The following is a 15,838-nucleotide window of genomic DNA, read 5'->3' on the forward strand; positions in this document are numbered from 1 at the left end:
TTTCCTTTTCCATTTAAGCTTGAAGTCTAATTGCTTCCAGTTTGTCTATTTAAGGTTAAGATGTTTTACAAGGAGCACGTCCTCAAACACCAGCAGCCTGGGACCAAGTTCTCTTTAAGCAAAGTTCGACACACTGATTTATCAGAACCGTCCTGGTCGCAGCTACAACACGTCAGACAGCGTTACCGTAGAAACAAAACGATGAAAAAGATCAAATTCTAAATGATCTGGAGGCAGTTTTTATTTTTCCATTGGACAGCTAATCTACTGTCTACCTCTGCATTGATAGATGCTGCGGTCTCACAGCAACAAGGCTGCTGGTTCGAGCCCCGGCTGTGAGGGGGGTGGAACAGTGGCCTTTCTGTGTGGAGTTCTCCCCGTGTATGCGTGAGTTCTCTCCTGGTACTCCGGCTTCCTCCCACCGTCCAAAGACATGCGTGTTAGGGAGGATTTAGAGTCACCAGTTAACCTAGGAGTGAGCGGTTGTTTGTCTCTCTGTGTCGGTCCTGCGATGGACAGGTACACCTGGACAGGTGGCCAACCTGTCCAGGTGTACCTGCCTCTCACCTGCTAAATGCTGGGATAGGCTCCAGCTTCTCCGTCACCCTGAACCGTACTAAGCGAGGTAGAAAATGGATGGATGGATGGTGTGCACAGGTCAGGTAGGATGACAGGAGAGAGGTGAAAGAAAGTTAACCTCATCTTTTTATATCTTTTCTTCTAGTTATATCTTTGGGAGGTTGTTATCAAAAAAAGCTATAAAGTGAATGTTAAATAAATAGTTAACTATTTTGTAACAGTATTAATACAAACAATACCGTCTTGTATTTTCCCTCTGGGATAAATAAAGTCTTTTTCATTTCATCTTTACCTCCATCCATGACCAGACGTCATACATCACCCACAGCATGAGCCGACAGCCATCCCAGCATTAAACTTACCTAGCATTGTTTTTATGGGTCTACGAGTCTCAGACTGAGACCGATTAAGTCACATTTTATGGCTATGTGTGGAGACAACACACCACTACAACAAACACAACTCTGAGATCTGCCCAGTCCTGAATTATTAATGATGAGAAGATGTGGAAGCAGCAAGCATCTTCTGACCTGGAACGGTTTTATAAAACGGTTGATGCATCTGTTGTAGAGGCAGGAATTCTGTGTTTTAGATGTACCAGCATCATCGTGACCCTACATCTGCAGGGATAAAACACTCGTGAAGCGCTGGTGAAACAGCAGTGGGTCTGCTGGCGGCATTTCGAAGGCAGAAATCAATTAATCAGTCTCCCGAAGAAACTAAAATAATTCAATTCATTTTCTCCGGCTTCGTTGTAAAATGCTCTACATTAACTCAGGTAAAGGTCACAATGCAAAGCTCACAGGAAACGGCACTAACTTGTCAATCAAATTAGTTTACCTTAAACCAAATACTTTCCTTCCATCTCAACATTTCTACTGATGGTTTTGGTAATGAACGTTTCAGCCTAGAGAAATGTCAAACTGCTGCTTTACTTTAAAGGAAGGGATTTAGGAGACTTTATTCTTCTAAACTTCTAATTCATGCTGACATTTTTCCTTCAGGCATATTCTGAAAAATGTTGTTTATATTAAACATATTTATCAGTAAAATGTGGTCAAGATGGCAAAATACAGCACCAGAGGTTCCTACTGCATGATGCAGCGTGTGGTTAAACGACCGGTTCATTTTTTATCCTGATGTTTTTATCTCATTTACACCACAGCTCCTCACTTCTCTCTCACCCCTGATGCCACACACACACACACACACACACACACACACACACACACACACACACACACACACACACAGACACGCGTGTGCATGTGCAGGTGTGCACACTCCAACCAGCAGAGAACACACATCGGACAATGTGAAGATTGAAAATCAGCCAGAAATCCTGTTTTTTTTGTTTTTTTTTAACACCCTCCCAAAAAGCTGGAGATGGAAACACTCTTCACATCATCACGGAGGCGCTGGTGAACCAGCTGAATCTACCACCACTGTTACCATTTTTTAGTCGTACTCAAGCTTAAAATTGAGCCAATATTCTTCGTAGGTTTTTTTTTTATTGTTGGCTTATTATCGGAGAGCTGAACTTTATAAATATTTAGAGCGACTCTGCTCATTGAAACCGTTTTTATTTACTTCATTGGGGTGTTTCACGAGTTAAGACAGTTTTCTGTCTGTGTTTTATTTAATCTCAGTGTTTCAGTCATTTATGAGTCACAGCTGACGTTTAATTTAAACACATAGCCTACCTAGTCTTCACCCGTCTCATGGCTTCACACCCCCATGGGTGCAGCAGCCGAGAATATGAGGCGAGAGTAATGGTGCATTCCAGCTGTCTCCGAGTAAGTGACGTCCTTTCCAGGTAGTTGGCGTTCCGGTTGCACCAACTGCCTCCATAACAGCCAGTTTGTAAGCATCTACGAATGCTGTACAACACCAGAAAATCCCAAACGTGCACCATGAGAACAGCAGCCAACTGATAATTAATAAACTGCTCATATTGATGTGATTTTTCACACAAAAAAGCGCAGTAACAACGTAGTTATCAATAACAATAACTCACCAGAAAATTAACACACACAAAATATATTATAAAGCATTTTAATAAAAACAACAACAAGGGCTGGGTGATATGAACCAAATCTTATATCTCCATAATTTTTACCTGAATCACGATATACGATATATATCTCGATTTATATATTTTTTGTCAAGTAACCAAAGACACAGCTCTAATTTACAGCCTTCAGAGCTAAAAAACAGTTTAATTAAGGATCAGCAGCACGTGTGCATTAAAACATCTGACTGAAATTAAAGTAGCTTTATATTAAATTAAATGCTCCTAAAACAAAATGAATGAAAAATACTTTTCAATGACCACAACAAAAATACAGCAGTACGAAATGCAAAAGAAAAGATGCTTTTAACTCAAAACAAGCTATCTAGATATAAACGATATTCCCTCCTTCTATATTGCGTCTGATAAAGTCTCGATATATTTGAAAATCTCGATATATTGCCCAGCCCGAACAACAACAGACTTCAAGCGGTACGGGGCGCAGCCATCTTTAAATCTAGAATCTCGGGGTCCTCTGAAACTTACCAGTCGCTGCTCGGAAAAACAAGATCACTTCATCATTCCGGGCAAATATTCCTCGGAATTCTGAGCTCTGAGGACAACTGGAAGACTAATGACTTGCACTTTCTCTGCAGTTTTCCACAAACACCCAGTAACTCTGTCGTCTGCACTGTGGCTGAGCAGCAGCTAAAGACCAATCTGTGAAGTCACATTTCTAGATAATCTGGATGGGTCATTAGTTCTGACCGACATGGATGTTCTCACCAGATCTGAACACAAAAGCCAAGAGGAAAGTGCCTTAAAGTGCAAAACTACTGAACCATGCCATCTTTCTGACTCGGGTACATTTCTGGGGGTTTTCCACTGTAAGTAATAACAGTGTATCGTACATTTTTGGGGGACGACCTCAGCTGAGTTTCCAAGCCGGTTGAGCCCATGCTGGTCAGGGACAACTCACCAGTGAGGGTAAAATCTCAGGTTTCTATGTGCATCACTGAAGACAACAGACCAGGATCTTTACAAACGGACAGCATGGATTCACGCCTGACTGCTCACTGTAAAAAACATACTGACGGCACTAAACACGCACGGCGTGTCGTCCGTTAGAAAGAGATGCTGTTTGAAGTGGAAAATGAGGCCCAGTCAAAAACACTGCAACGCAAACATTTGAATCCATTTCTCCCACGAAACACAAAGTCAATATATTTTTTCTGTTGCTGACTAGATTCAGTCCTGATCAGCATGGTGGAGTTTCTCCTGAATGAATTAATTACTAAATGAACAGATAGCAGGCCTCAAAGAATTCTTCAGATGTCAGAAGGGAATCAGACTTAGTAAAATAACTAACTTAGAGAGGGCTGCTGTGTAAAGCTGCTCATTTTTACTTTCTCTTGATCATTTTTATTTTACTTGCACTGAAATAATTGAACTTTCTTTTGAGTTTTAGCCATCCATCCATTTTCTGCGGCTTATCTGAGCTCAGGTTAAACGGCGAAGCCCGGACTTCTCTGTCGTTCTTCCAGCTCATCTGGGGTTGGCTCTCCGGGGTGTCCTGGGTCTGCAGCTTCTTACATGCTCAGTGAAAACAGAATTTCTTCCGTGTTCTCAAAGCTGCAGGAACAACATGACATGATTTTGCTCTGATGATCCTGTTTTTGGAGTTCTTACAGCTTGTTCTCGACACATCAGCTCAGCAGAACTTTTTCTTGTGGACGTCCCAGAGCCGTCGCATGATTGGCCGGAAATGTGAAGCGGAAAACATCTCTGTTTGTCCGCTGATGGGAAAACGTCAACATCGGATCGTTTTAATGAACGGCTGGTCGAGGCAGTGAGACAGTATGCAGCACGGCGTGAACAAGCGCACCCTGCCACGGACAAAGTTTCTCGTGAAGTATGAAACAAGCGAGCCGACTGTACACTGCACATAAAGGGCACCAAAACTCTGAACTTCTCCTGGATGACCAAGCTTCTCACCCTGCTTCTAAGGGAGAGTCCAGAAACACAGCGCAGGAAACTGATTTCAGCCACTTGTATCCCTTCTGCCGGTACAGCTGGTGACCGTAGGCGAGGATGGGAACGTCCGCTTGTCCATCTCTCACTTCATTCATCTCTCACTCATAAACAGGAGTCTAAGGTATTTAAACTCCACTTGGGACAGGATCTCATCCTGACCCGGAGGGGACACGCCACCTTTTTCCTAGCTGAGGACCGTGGTCTTTAAATATTCAGTTCGATAAAAAATCAGCAAACACAGACGGATCTTTTGACAAGTCCAGCTCCTGTAACAAGACAGGTAAGTGATGCCTTTTCATGGGTTGGGTTATATAAATAACTTCATGGTTAAATATGTTAGAGGAGAAGAAAAAAACTGAAACGTCACCATCACACAACCCGTCATCAGACCCAGTAATGAAATGAAGGTAAGCTGCAGCAATCCATCCACTCAAACACACACACAAACCAGCTGGAAAATAGAAAATATAAATCGAGCGCTTTTGTTTAATTACGATCTCGTACCAGCTGATTGCTAACGTGTGAACTGTGATTCTTCTCAAAAAGAAATCTGGGAAGAGTCAACACACCACAGTTTGGAAGAAAAACATCTCTACTTGAACTGCAAGAGACCTGAAAAGTGTTATTCCTCCATAATATTTACTTAATGTACATATCAGTCGTATTAAAAACAACTTAAAACTGTAAACAACCCTATTGAACGGAGCTGTGGGAGAATATCAATCATTTCAGCTGGAGCTGGAACATATTAATATTTCATGGAAAAACAAAGTTGCATTAATTGGTAAATGCTCGGCTGCTTTTTGATTAAATCCCTGTTGTAACGCTGAACACACACACGGACAAGCATATCCACACCAGCTCAGACTTTGATCCAAAGCTTCTTACGGGGTTTTGCTGATTTTTCACCCCTAAACGAGATCCTGCAGATCTTGTTTCCAGCACACAACGCAACACAGACGGGCACCACATGAGAGCTCAGCATCCAGGTTTCCAAATGAATGACGTAAATGTACCTGACCACCATAGAGCCTGTGGATGGCTAAGTCACAGCCTCATATGCCTCCAGAGCAGCCACAGCATCCAGTCAAGACATCCGAGGTGACTCAGAAACTCATCTGCTTTATTCCTAAAGAAGCTTCAGCAGCCTCATCAGACTTTACAGTAATTTTCTTTTTTTTTACACCACCATAATGTTGAAATAGGGACAATAGATTTGCTCTAATATTCATGCAACATCCCCTAGAAATCTCATTTACTCCTCTCACTATAGAACAAATTAGATTCCAAAAGTAGAAAAAGAAATAGAAAATGTCCCTGCTCAAAATGAACAGACCTAAAGTTAAAGTGCCATTTTAGGTACTTTAACTAGCAGCTCCAGCTGTTCTGCTTGAGAGTCTACAACATGGTACATTCATTTATATATATATATATATATATATATATATATATATATATATATATATATATATATATATATATATATATATTTTTTTTTTTTTTTTTTAATCCCACAGGGATATTTCAACGGGGCACATCTTAACACCTTCCAGTTTTGTCCTTATGTGATACCCTTAACGCTACTGTCTAACCACTGCATCATGAGTGCATGGTCGCCCTGTCAGCAACTGCTATCACAGTTAGAGCCTGAAGAGATGCAACACGCTAATGCTACAGCAAGGGGGAGCCAGGACAGTAGGCCAGGGGGGCTTAACATCAACTCCTACAGATATCCAGGAAGGAATCTCAGGTATGAAGAACTGGTCAGCACCTGGCCCGGACATGATCCACACCTACTGGTTAAAGAGGCTAACTTAACTCCATGAGTACCTAGCAGCACAAATGAACCAACCGCTGAAGGATGGGGCCCACCCTGAATGGCTGACCAAGGGACAGACAGTCCTTATAGTGAAAGATCCCCAGAAGGGAACAGTCCCATCCAACTACTGATAACCTGTCTCTCTACAACATGGAAGCTCCTGTCAGGCATCATAGCGGCTGAGATGAGAGGGCACATGGATCATACATGACAGAGAGACGGAAAGGTGTTGGTGAAGGTACCAGAGGAGCCAAACACCAGTTGCTGGTTGATAGAACTGTTGGCCGAGACTGTAAAACCAGACAGACCTACTTGTTACTGTCTGGATTGATTACCAGAAAGTAGGGCTGCTCGATTATGGCAAAAATAATAATAATCTCAATTATTTTGTTTGAAATTGAGATCTCGATTATATAACACAAATATTAATTTATTCACTTTAATAATGTCAATTTTTAATGATCGATCGAGAGAGAGAGAGAGAGAGAGAGGCAGCCAGTGTGTGTGTGTGGTAATACAGACCAGCATCTTTCCTCCAGGTCCCAGTAGCTCTAGTTTGTCTCAGACTAGCAGCTTTGTTCTGCCCGGTGTGATCTAGAAAAAAATGAGTCTGGAGACATTTCAACAAAGGACAGCACTGCGGCGCTAATCATGGCAGCACAGGAGCAAGCCTTGAGTACCAGGGCAATGGAGGCCCAGATCTACCACACCAGGCAGGGAGCCAGATCTACCACAGATCTACCACACCAGGCAGGGTCCCAGATCTACCACAGATCTACCACACCAGGCAGGACCCCAGATCTACCACACCAGACAGAGCGCCAGATCTACCACACCAGGCAGAGTGCCAGATCTACCACACTAGGCAGGGTCCCAGATCTACCACACCAGGCAGGACCCCAGATCTACCACACCAGGCAGGGACCCAGATCTACCACACCAGGCAGGGAGCCAGATCTACCACAGATCTACCACACCAGGCAGGGTCCCAGATCTACCACAGATCTACCACACCAGGCAGGACCCCAGATCTACCACACCAGACAGAGCGCCAGATCTACCACACCAGACAGAGCGCCAGATCTACCACACCAGGCAGAGTGCCAGATCTACCACACTAGGCAGGGTCCCAGATCTACCACACCAGGCAGGACCCCAGATCTACCACACCAGGCAGGGACCCAGATCAACCACACCAGGCAGGACCCCAGATCGACCACACCAGGCAGGACCCCAGATCGACCACACCAGGCAGGGTCCCACATCTACCACACCAGGCAGGGTCCCACATCTACCACACCAGGCAGAGTTCCACGTGCAGGCTGTGCAAAGAGGTGTCTGAAACAGAAACATCTGTGCCGAATATGGACTGGAGACCCCTGGGTCACAATATGAAGCACCTCCCAAGGTGGTGGAGAATGAGAGGGCTCCTGTGAAGATCCTGTGGGACTTCCAGATAAAGACCAACTACATGCTGGTGGCCAACCAATCAGACATTGTGATCATGGATAAGCAGTAAAGGAAAGCCGTAGTGATGGATGTAACCAACCCCAACCATGGAAATATGAGGAAAAAGGAACACGAGAACCTGGAGAAATACCAAGGACTCAAGGGAGAGCTGGAGAAAACCTGGAAGGTGAGGGCAGCAGTAGTACCAGTGGTCATGGGAGCACTGGGGGCCGTGTCCCCTACGCTGGAGAAGTGGCTACAGCAGATACCTGAAGAACCATCAGACATCTCCATCCAGAAGAGAGCAGTCTTAGGAACAGCTAAATACTTGAGGACCCTCAAGCTCCCAGGACTCTGGTAGAGGACCCGAGCTGGAGATGAACCCAGCCAGCCCACCCAGGGGAGATGGGAGGGTAAGGAAGAGGATAAGAACTTATTACATTAAAATAATGATCAGGTGTTAATGGAAATTAATATAAAACTTATAATATAATATAATGATCATGCTTCTTGTTTTGGTTGAAATTATTTCCTTTCTTAAAATGGTAGTCTTTCTAACAGTATAACAATATCATGTGGCCTATCACAAGGAAGCTATTTGGGTCCACTTTTATTTTCAATTTTTATAAATGATCTACCTCATGTTGTGAAACAGGCTAGTGTTGTTATCTATGCTGATGATGTCACTCTTTTCACTGCGACATCTATGGTACCTGAACTGGAGTCTACAGCATGAGTTAAACACAGTAGTGGACTGGGTGAAAATGAATAGACCGATACCCAACATTACCAAAACTGTGTATGAAATTTTCCAATAGATATATGTTGCCAAATATCGCCTCACTTAATTTGCATATAGAGGGTGCCTTGGATGAGCAGGTCACCAAATTCAAACTGCTGGGCATCAGATTAGATAACCAATCGACTTGGTCTGATCAGATAAACCACGCTGTCAGTACGATGGCAGCGGTATCACTATGGCAAGAAATGCTCTGCATATTGTTCAACTGATATTGAAAAATGTTGTCCAAAGTCTTGTTTTATCTCATTTACAGTATTGTCTAGTAGTCTGGTCCAGTGCAGCCCAGAAACATCTACAAAAACTCAAGTCGTACAGAACAGAGCAGCCAGAGTGGTTTTACATGTCGCACTAATGTGCAGAAGACGCATAACAACTGTCCTGGCTAACTGTGGAGGCAAAAGTAAAATATAGTCTTCTGTTGTTGTGTACAAAGTCTTGGCAAATAACACACAGAATCATTTTAAAGAAAAATTATTATTCAGTGGTTAATGTCATGAGCATGTGACACGCCAAGTCAGCAACAGCATAGTCAGAGTTCCAAGCCCAACATGTAATTTCATGAAGAAAACTATCCTGTACAGGGCGACTGTAGAATGGAATTTACTCCCATCCAGTGTTAGACAAATCAAAAATTTATCAAGTTTTAAGAAAACTATAAAGCAGAGATTCTTAGAGACAAACTATTAATTATATTTATTGTCACTATTATACTGGAGTAATTAGTATTTTTGTATTCTGGCAGACTGTTTAAATGTGTCTTATCACAGTTTTTTATTGCTGTCTTTGACTGATTTTATATATGCTTTAATAAATTGTAATTTTGTATGCTGATTTTGGACCCCAGGAAGATTAGCAACCACTGTTGTGGAGGCTAATGGAGATCCAAACAACTAAACAAATAAATGAAAAAGTACCACTGACACGTAACAAAACTATTTAACAGCTAAATATTCTGCCTTTGTAAAACAAAGGAAAATATTAGAATAAAATTATTATAACTAATGGCAATGTTCGTGTTTTCAGTAAAACTAGAGGAAAACTATACATTTCCACTGAAATCCAGAGTTTGCTGGACACGTTACCTGACCTGAAGAAAAAATAGTTCTGTGGGAAGATGAATCATCCTGAAAACAACATGCACCAAACAAAACTTTATTATCAGGTTGCACAATTCTTTAACACAGCTGCTAAGAAACAACCAGCCTCCCTGACGAAGGCCAGTGGACTGAAACACGCTGGTGTATTTAAAGCTTACTGTGACTATGCCATAGAAATAAAGGAACTTTTGTTGTTTCGTTTTTTTGTGTAATCTAACCAGCTTCTTTTGCCATACTCCTCAGCTATCTTGTTTCCTGTCAATCAGCCAGATCCAGCAGTTTATCAAAAGTCCGAGTTCAGTTAGTGCTGGGCGAGATGCCTATAACTGATCTCGATTTTTTTTTTCTAACCTTATTCCCCAGAAATCCACAAATGCAGGTTAAAGCTCCATCATGCAAAGAAGAAGCCAGATGTGAACATATAAAATGGTCTGAAACCTGGATGAAGATGTGAACTAGTTTGTGGAAAGCATGGACGGCGTGTCCTGCAGACTAAAGAGGAGAGGGAGCATCCAGCTTGTTATCAGTGGACAGGTGAAAAGCTGCATCTCTGATGGGATGGGGCTGCATTAGTGTCTATGGCGTGGGCAGCTTCCACATCTGTGAAGCTCCATCAATGCTGAAGAGTACATGGAGGTTTTAGAGCAACATCTGCTCCCATCCAGACAACGTCTCTTTCAGGGAAGGCCTTGCAGATTTCAGCAAGACGATGCTAAACCACGTCCTGCATCCATCACAGCAGCATGGCTTCACAGGAGAAGAGTCCGGCTGCTGAACTGGCCTGCCTGCAGTCCAGACCTTTCACCAGTACACAACATCTGGATCATCATGGAAGCAGAAATCCAGCAACCAAGGTCCAGGACTGTAGAGCAGCTAGAATCCTGCATCAGACCAGAATGGGACAACATTCCTCTCCTAAAACTCCAGCAACTGGTCTCCTCACTTCCCAGACGTTTCCAGACATGTTAGAAGGAGAGATGCTACACCATGCTGAACACCACGCTGGAACTACTTTTTACACCATGCTGAACATCACCCTGGAACTACTTTTTACACCATGCTGAACATCACCCTGGAACTACTTTTTCTACTGTCCTGAACATCACCCTGAAACTACTTTTTACACCATGCTGAACATCACCCTGGAACTACTTTTTCTACTGTCCTGAACATCACCCTGGAACTACTTTTTATACCATGCTGAATATCACCCTGGAACTACTTTTTACACCATGCTGAACATCACCCTGGAACTACTTTTTCTACCGGGCTGAATATCACCCTGGAATTACTTTTTATACCATGCTGAACATCACCCTGGAACTACTTTTTACACCGTGCTGAACATCACCCTGGAACTACTTTTTCTACTGTCCTGAACATCACCCTGAAACTACTTTTTACACCATGCTGAACATCACCCTGAAACTACTTTTTACACCATGCTGAACATCACCCTGGAACTACTTTTTCTACTGTCCTGAACATCACCCTGGAACTACTTTTTATACCATGCTGAATATCACCCTGGAACTACTTTTTACACCATGCTGAACATCACCCTGGAACTACTTTTTCTACCGGGCTGAATATCACCCTGGAATTACTTTTTATACCATGCTGAACACCACCCTGGAACTACTTTTTACACCATGCTGAACATCACCCTGGAACTACTTTTTACACCATGCTGAACATCACCCTGGAACTACTTTTTCTACTGTCCTGAACATCACCCTGAAACTACTTTTTACACCATGCTGAACATCACCCTGGAACTACTTTTTCTACTGTCCTGAACATCACCCTGGAACTACTTTTTATACCATGCTGAATATCACCCTGGAACTACTTTTTACACCATGCTGAACATCACCCTGGAACTACTTTTTCTACCGGGCTGAATATCACCCTGGAATTACTTTTTATACCATGCTGAACATCACCCTGGAACTACTTTTTACACCGTGCTGAACATCACCCTGTAACTACTTTTTACACCATGCTGAACATCACCCTGGAACTACTTTTTCTACTGTCCTGAACATCACCCTGAAACTACTTTTTACACCGTGCTGAACATCACCCTGGAACTACTTTTTCTACTGTCCTGAACATCACCCTGAAACTACTTTTCACACCGTGCTGAACATCACCCTGGAACTACTTTTTACACCATGCTGAACATCACCCTGGAACTACTTTTTCTACTGTCCTGAACATCACCCTGAAACTACTTTTTACACCGTGCTGAACATCACCCTGGAACTACTTTTTACACCATGATGAACATCACCCTGGAACTACCTTTTCTACTATGCTGATCATCACCCTGGAACTACTTTTTCTACCGTGCTGAACATCACCCTGGAACTACTTTTTACACTGTGATGAACATCACCCTGGAACTACTTTTTACACTGTGATGAACATCACCCTGGCACTACTTTTTACACCATGCTGAACATCACCCTGGAACTACTTTTTACACCATGCTGAACATCACCCTGGAACTACTTTTTACACCATGCTGAACATCACCCTGGAACTACTTTTTCTACCGTGCTGAACATCACCCTGGAACTACTTTTTACACCATGCTGAACATCACCCTGGAACTACTTTTTCTACCGTGCTGAACATCACCCTGGAACTACTTTTTACACCGTGCTGAACATCACCCTGGAACTACTTTTTCTACCGTGCTGAACATCACCCTGGAACTACTTTTTACACCGTGCTGAACATCACCCTGTAACTACTTTTTCTACCGTGCTGAACATCACCCTGGAACTACTTTTTACACCGTGCCGAACACCACCCTGGAACTACTTTTTCTACCATGCTGAACATCACCCTGGAACTACTTTTTACACCGTGCTGAACATCACCCTGGAACTACTTTTTACACCATGCTGAACATCACCCTGGAACTACTTTTTACACCGTGCTGAACATCACCCTGGAACTACTTTTTACACCATGCTGAACATCACCCTGGAACTACTTTTTCTACCATGCTGAACATCACCCTGGAACTACTTTTTACACCATGCTGAACATCACCCTGGAACTACTTTTTCTACCATGCTGAACATCACCCTGGAACTACTTTTTACACCATGCTGAACATCACCCTGGAACTACTTTTTACACCATGCTGAACATCACCCTGGAACTACTTTTTACACCATGCTGAACGTCACCCTGGAACTACTTTTTACACCATGCTGAACATCACCCTGGAACTACTTTTTACACCATGCTGAACATCACCCTGGAACTACTTCTTACACTGTGCTGAACATCACCCTGGAACTACTTTTTCTACCGTGCTGAACATCACCCTGGAACTACTTTTTACACTGTGATGAACATCACCCTGGAACTACTTTTTACACTGTGATGAACATCACCCTGGCACTACTTTTTACACCATGCTGAACATCACCCTGGAACTACTTTTTACACCATGCTGAACATCACCCTGGAACTACTTTTTACACCATGCTGAACATCACCCTGGAACTACTTTTTCTACCGTGCTGAACATCACCCTGGAACTACTTTTTACACCATGCTGAACATCACCCTGGAACTACTTTTTCTACCGTGCTGAACATCACCCTGGAACTACTTTTTACACCGTGCTGAACATCACCCTGGAACTACTTTTTCTACCGTGCTGAACATCACCCTGGAACTACTTTTTACACCGTGCTGAACATCACCCTGTAACTACTTTTTCTACCGTGCTGAACATCACCCTGGAACTACTTTTTACACCGTGCCGAACACCACCCTGGAACTACTTTTTCTACCATGCTGAACATCACCCTGGAACTACTTTTTACACCGTGCTGAACATCACCCTGGAACTACTTTTTACACCATGCTGAACATCACCCTGGAACTACTTTTTACACCGTGCTGAACATCACCCTGGAACTACTTTTTACACCATGCTGAACATCACCCTGGAACTACTTTTTCTACCATGCTGAACATCACCCTGGAACTACTTTTTACACCATGCTGAACATCACCCTGGAACTACTTTTTCTACCATGCTGAACATCACCCTGGAACTACTTTTTACACCATGCTGAACATCACCCTGGAACTACTTTTTACACCATGCTGAACATCACCCTGGAACTACTTTTTACACCATGCTGAACGTCACCCTGGAACTACTTTTTACACCATGCTGAACATCACCCTGGAACTACTTTTTACACCATGCTGAACATCACCCTGGAACTACTTCTTACACTGTGCTGAACATCACCCTGGAACTACTTTTTACACCATGCTGAACATCACCCTGGAACTACTTTTTCTACCATGCTGAACATCACCCTGGAACTACTTTTTACACCATGCTGAACATCACCCTGGAACTACTTTTTCTACCATGCTGAACATCACCCTGGAACTACTTTTTACACCATGCTGAACATCACCCTGGAACTACTTTTTACACCATGCTGAACATCACCCTGGAACTACTTTTTACACCATGCTGAACGTCGCCCTGGAACTACTTTTTACACCATGCTGAACATCACCCTGGAACTACTTTTTACACCATGCTGAACATCACCCTGGAACTACTTCTTACAGACGTGCTGCTGCATCAGATTCACTATGAGCTCATATTTTACATGAAATAGTAAAATGTTTCAGCTTCACATCTGATATGTTTTTTATGTTCTAGTGGGAATAAAACATGAATTGATGTGATTTACTAATCTTATCATTTAGTTTTTATTTACATTATATATAGCTTTCCAACTTTTTTGGGAACTGAGGCTGTACATAGTTTTCTCATATCTGTTGTTTAACCCAGATTCTTTGATTTGTTTCTTCTTTGTTTTTGTCTGCGAGCCTGAATTATGAGGTTTACATGAATGTGTACTTTGTATATGCCACATTTGTAACACACCCCCTTAAAAACCTAACTACAGCTGAGCCAGACAAAAGCTTTGCGAATCAAATACCAACAAAAAACACGTCCAACACACTCCTCTGCAGCAACGGTTGTGTAACAAGTATTAATATATGGGTGTGTTAACAAAAGCAAACAATGATAATAATTTTAAAAACAGACATTTCTTTACGTGGTTTGGGAAGAGTACCAGTTCAGTGAGACAATAGCTGCGCTGTCAAGACGCACGAGCGCGTCTGAAAGCTAACGGTTTAAAAAAATGTCAGGACAAAAACTGTTTAAAATGCAAGAAAAGTTGCTGTGAAAGCTCAGAAGGCTCACCTTGTCTGACACACTTGAGCCGGACTGGGTCTTTGCTGTGTTTGACCACAGCATGGACGTCCCTGGTGGTGAGTCCAGCCACTGGGGTATCATTGACTTCCAGAAGGAGTTCATCCTGGCAGAGTTTGCCGCTGTGGCACACCGCTTTACCCGGGAGAAGCTCGCCGATAACCGGGAACTGTCCATTCTCTGCGCCGCCCTTCAACTCCAGCCCCAGCTCCCCCTCCTCATTCCTGTTAAGGGCACTCTCGTGGACTTTGTTGGTCCAGTGGTTCTTCCTCTTCTTCAGGCTCTTGGACATGGCTCGAAGAAGAGAAAATCACATGAGTGGACGTGTGGAAGAAGTTTAGTCGCGGTTAAAGTCTAACGATGCCACGGCTAACACTGTAATGCGTCCAGTTTCAACGGTAAACGGCAGTTGTATGCATGTCAGCGAACACACTCGCGCGCACAGCAGCTGGATCATCAGTCTGTCTTTGCGATAACTAAGAGCTGCCCAACTTGTGACGCCTTCAGGTTCAACCTGAAAAATCGGAGATGACTAAATCAGTGTGCATCAACGACGAGGGTGCAAAAGTGTGTCCAGAAGCAATGCGATGCTTTGCTCAGTGGTTGAAGAAAGCATGGGAGCACCAAACAACAACCAAACATTACTATATTATTACCGAAACAACTTGCAACTAACTTTATGTAAGATTTATTTGTGAAAAGTACTCGAGAAGACACGATTAACATAAATTAAATAAATCTTAAACGGCACGCATTACTTAAAACT

The 15,838-nt window shown here is 43.0% G+C and overlaps 1 protein-coding gene across 11 annotated transcripts in view; it reads right to left on the reverse strand.

The window, feature by feature from the left end:
* The window catches only part of magi2a (membrane associated guanylate kinase, WW and PDZ domain containing 2a), a 265,202-nt gene extending 249,668 nt beyond the window's left edge, over positions 1–15,534 (reverse strand). For 10 of the 11 annotated variants that reach the window (XR_006009256.1, XR_006009257.1, XR_006009258.1 and 7 more), the window contains exon 1: positions 15,064–15,534. Coding sequence is in view for 8 of the 11 variants with exons in the window: in XM_041977298.1 (XP_041833232.1) it covers positions 15,064–15,364 (301 nt within the window). In the remaining 3 variants the exon portion in view is untranslated. Of the gene's footprint in view, positions 1–6,965; positions 7,054–15,063 lie in introns of all 11 variants that reach the window. The other variant, XM_041977296.1, reaches the window with a different exon arrangement.
* Positions 15,535–15,838: the final 304 nt, after the last annotated feature.

This window comes from Melanotaenia boesemani, chromosome 23 (assembly GCF_017639745.1).
Source record: "Melanotaenia boesemani isolate fMelBoe1 chromosome 23, fMelBoe1.pri, whole genome shotgun sequence".
NCBI classification, from domain to species: Eukaryota; Metazoa; Chordata; class Actinopteri; order Atheriniformes; family Melanotaeniidae; genus Melanotaenia; species Melanotaenia boesemani.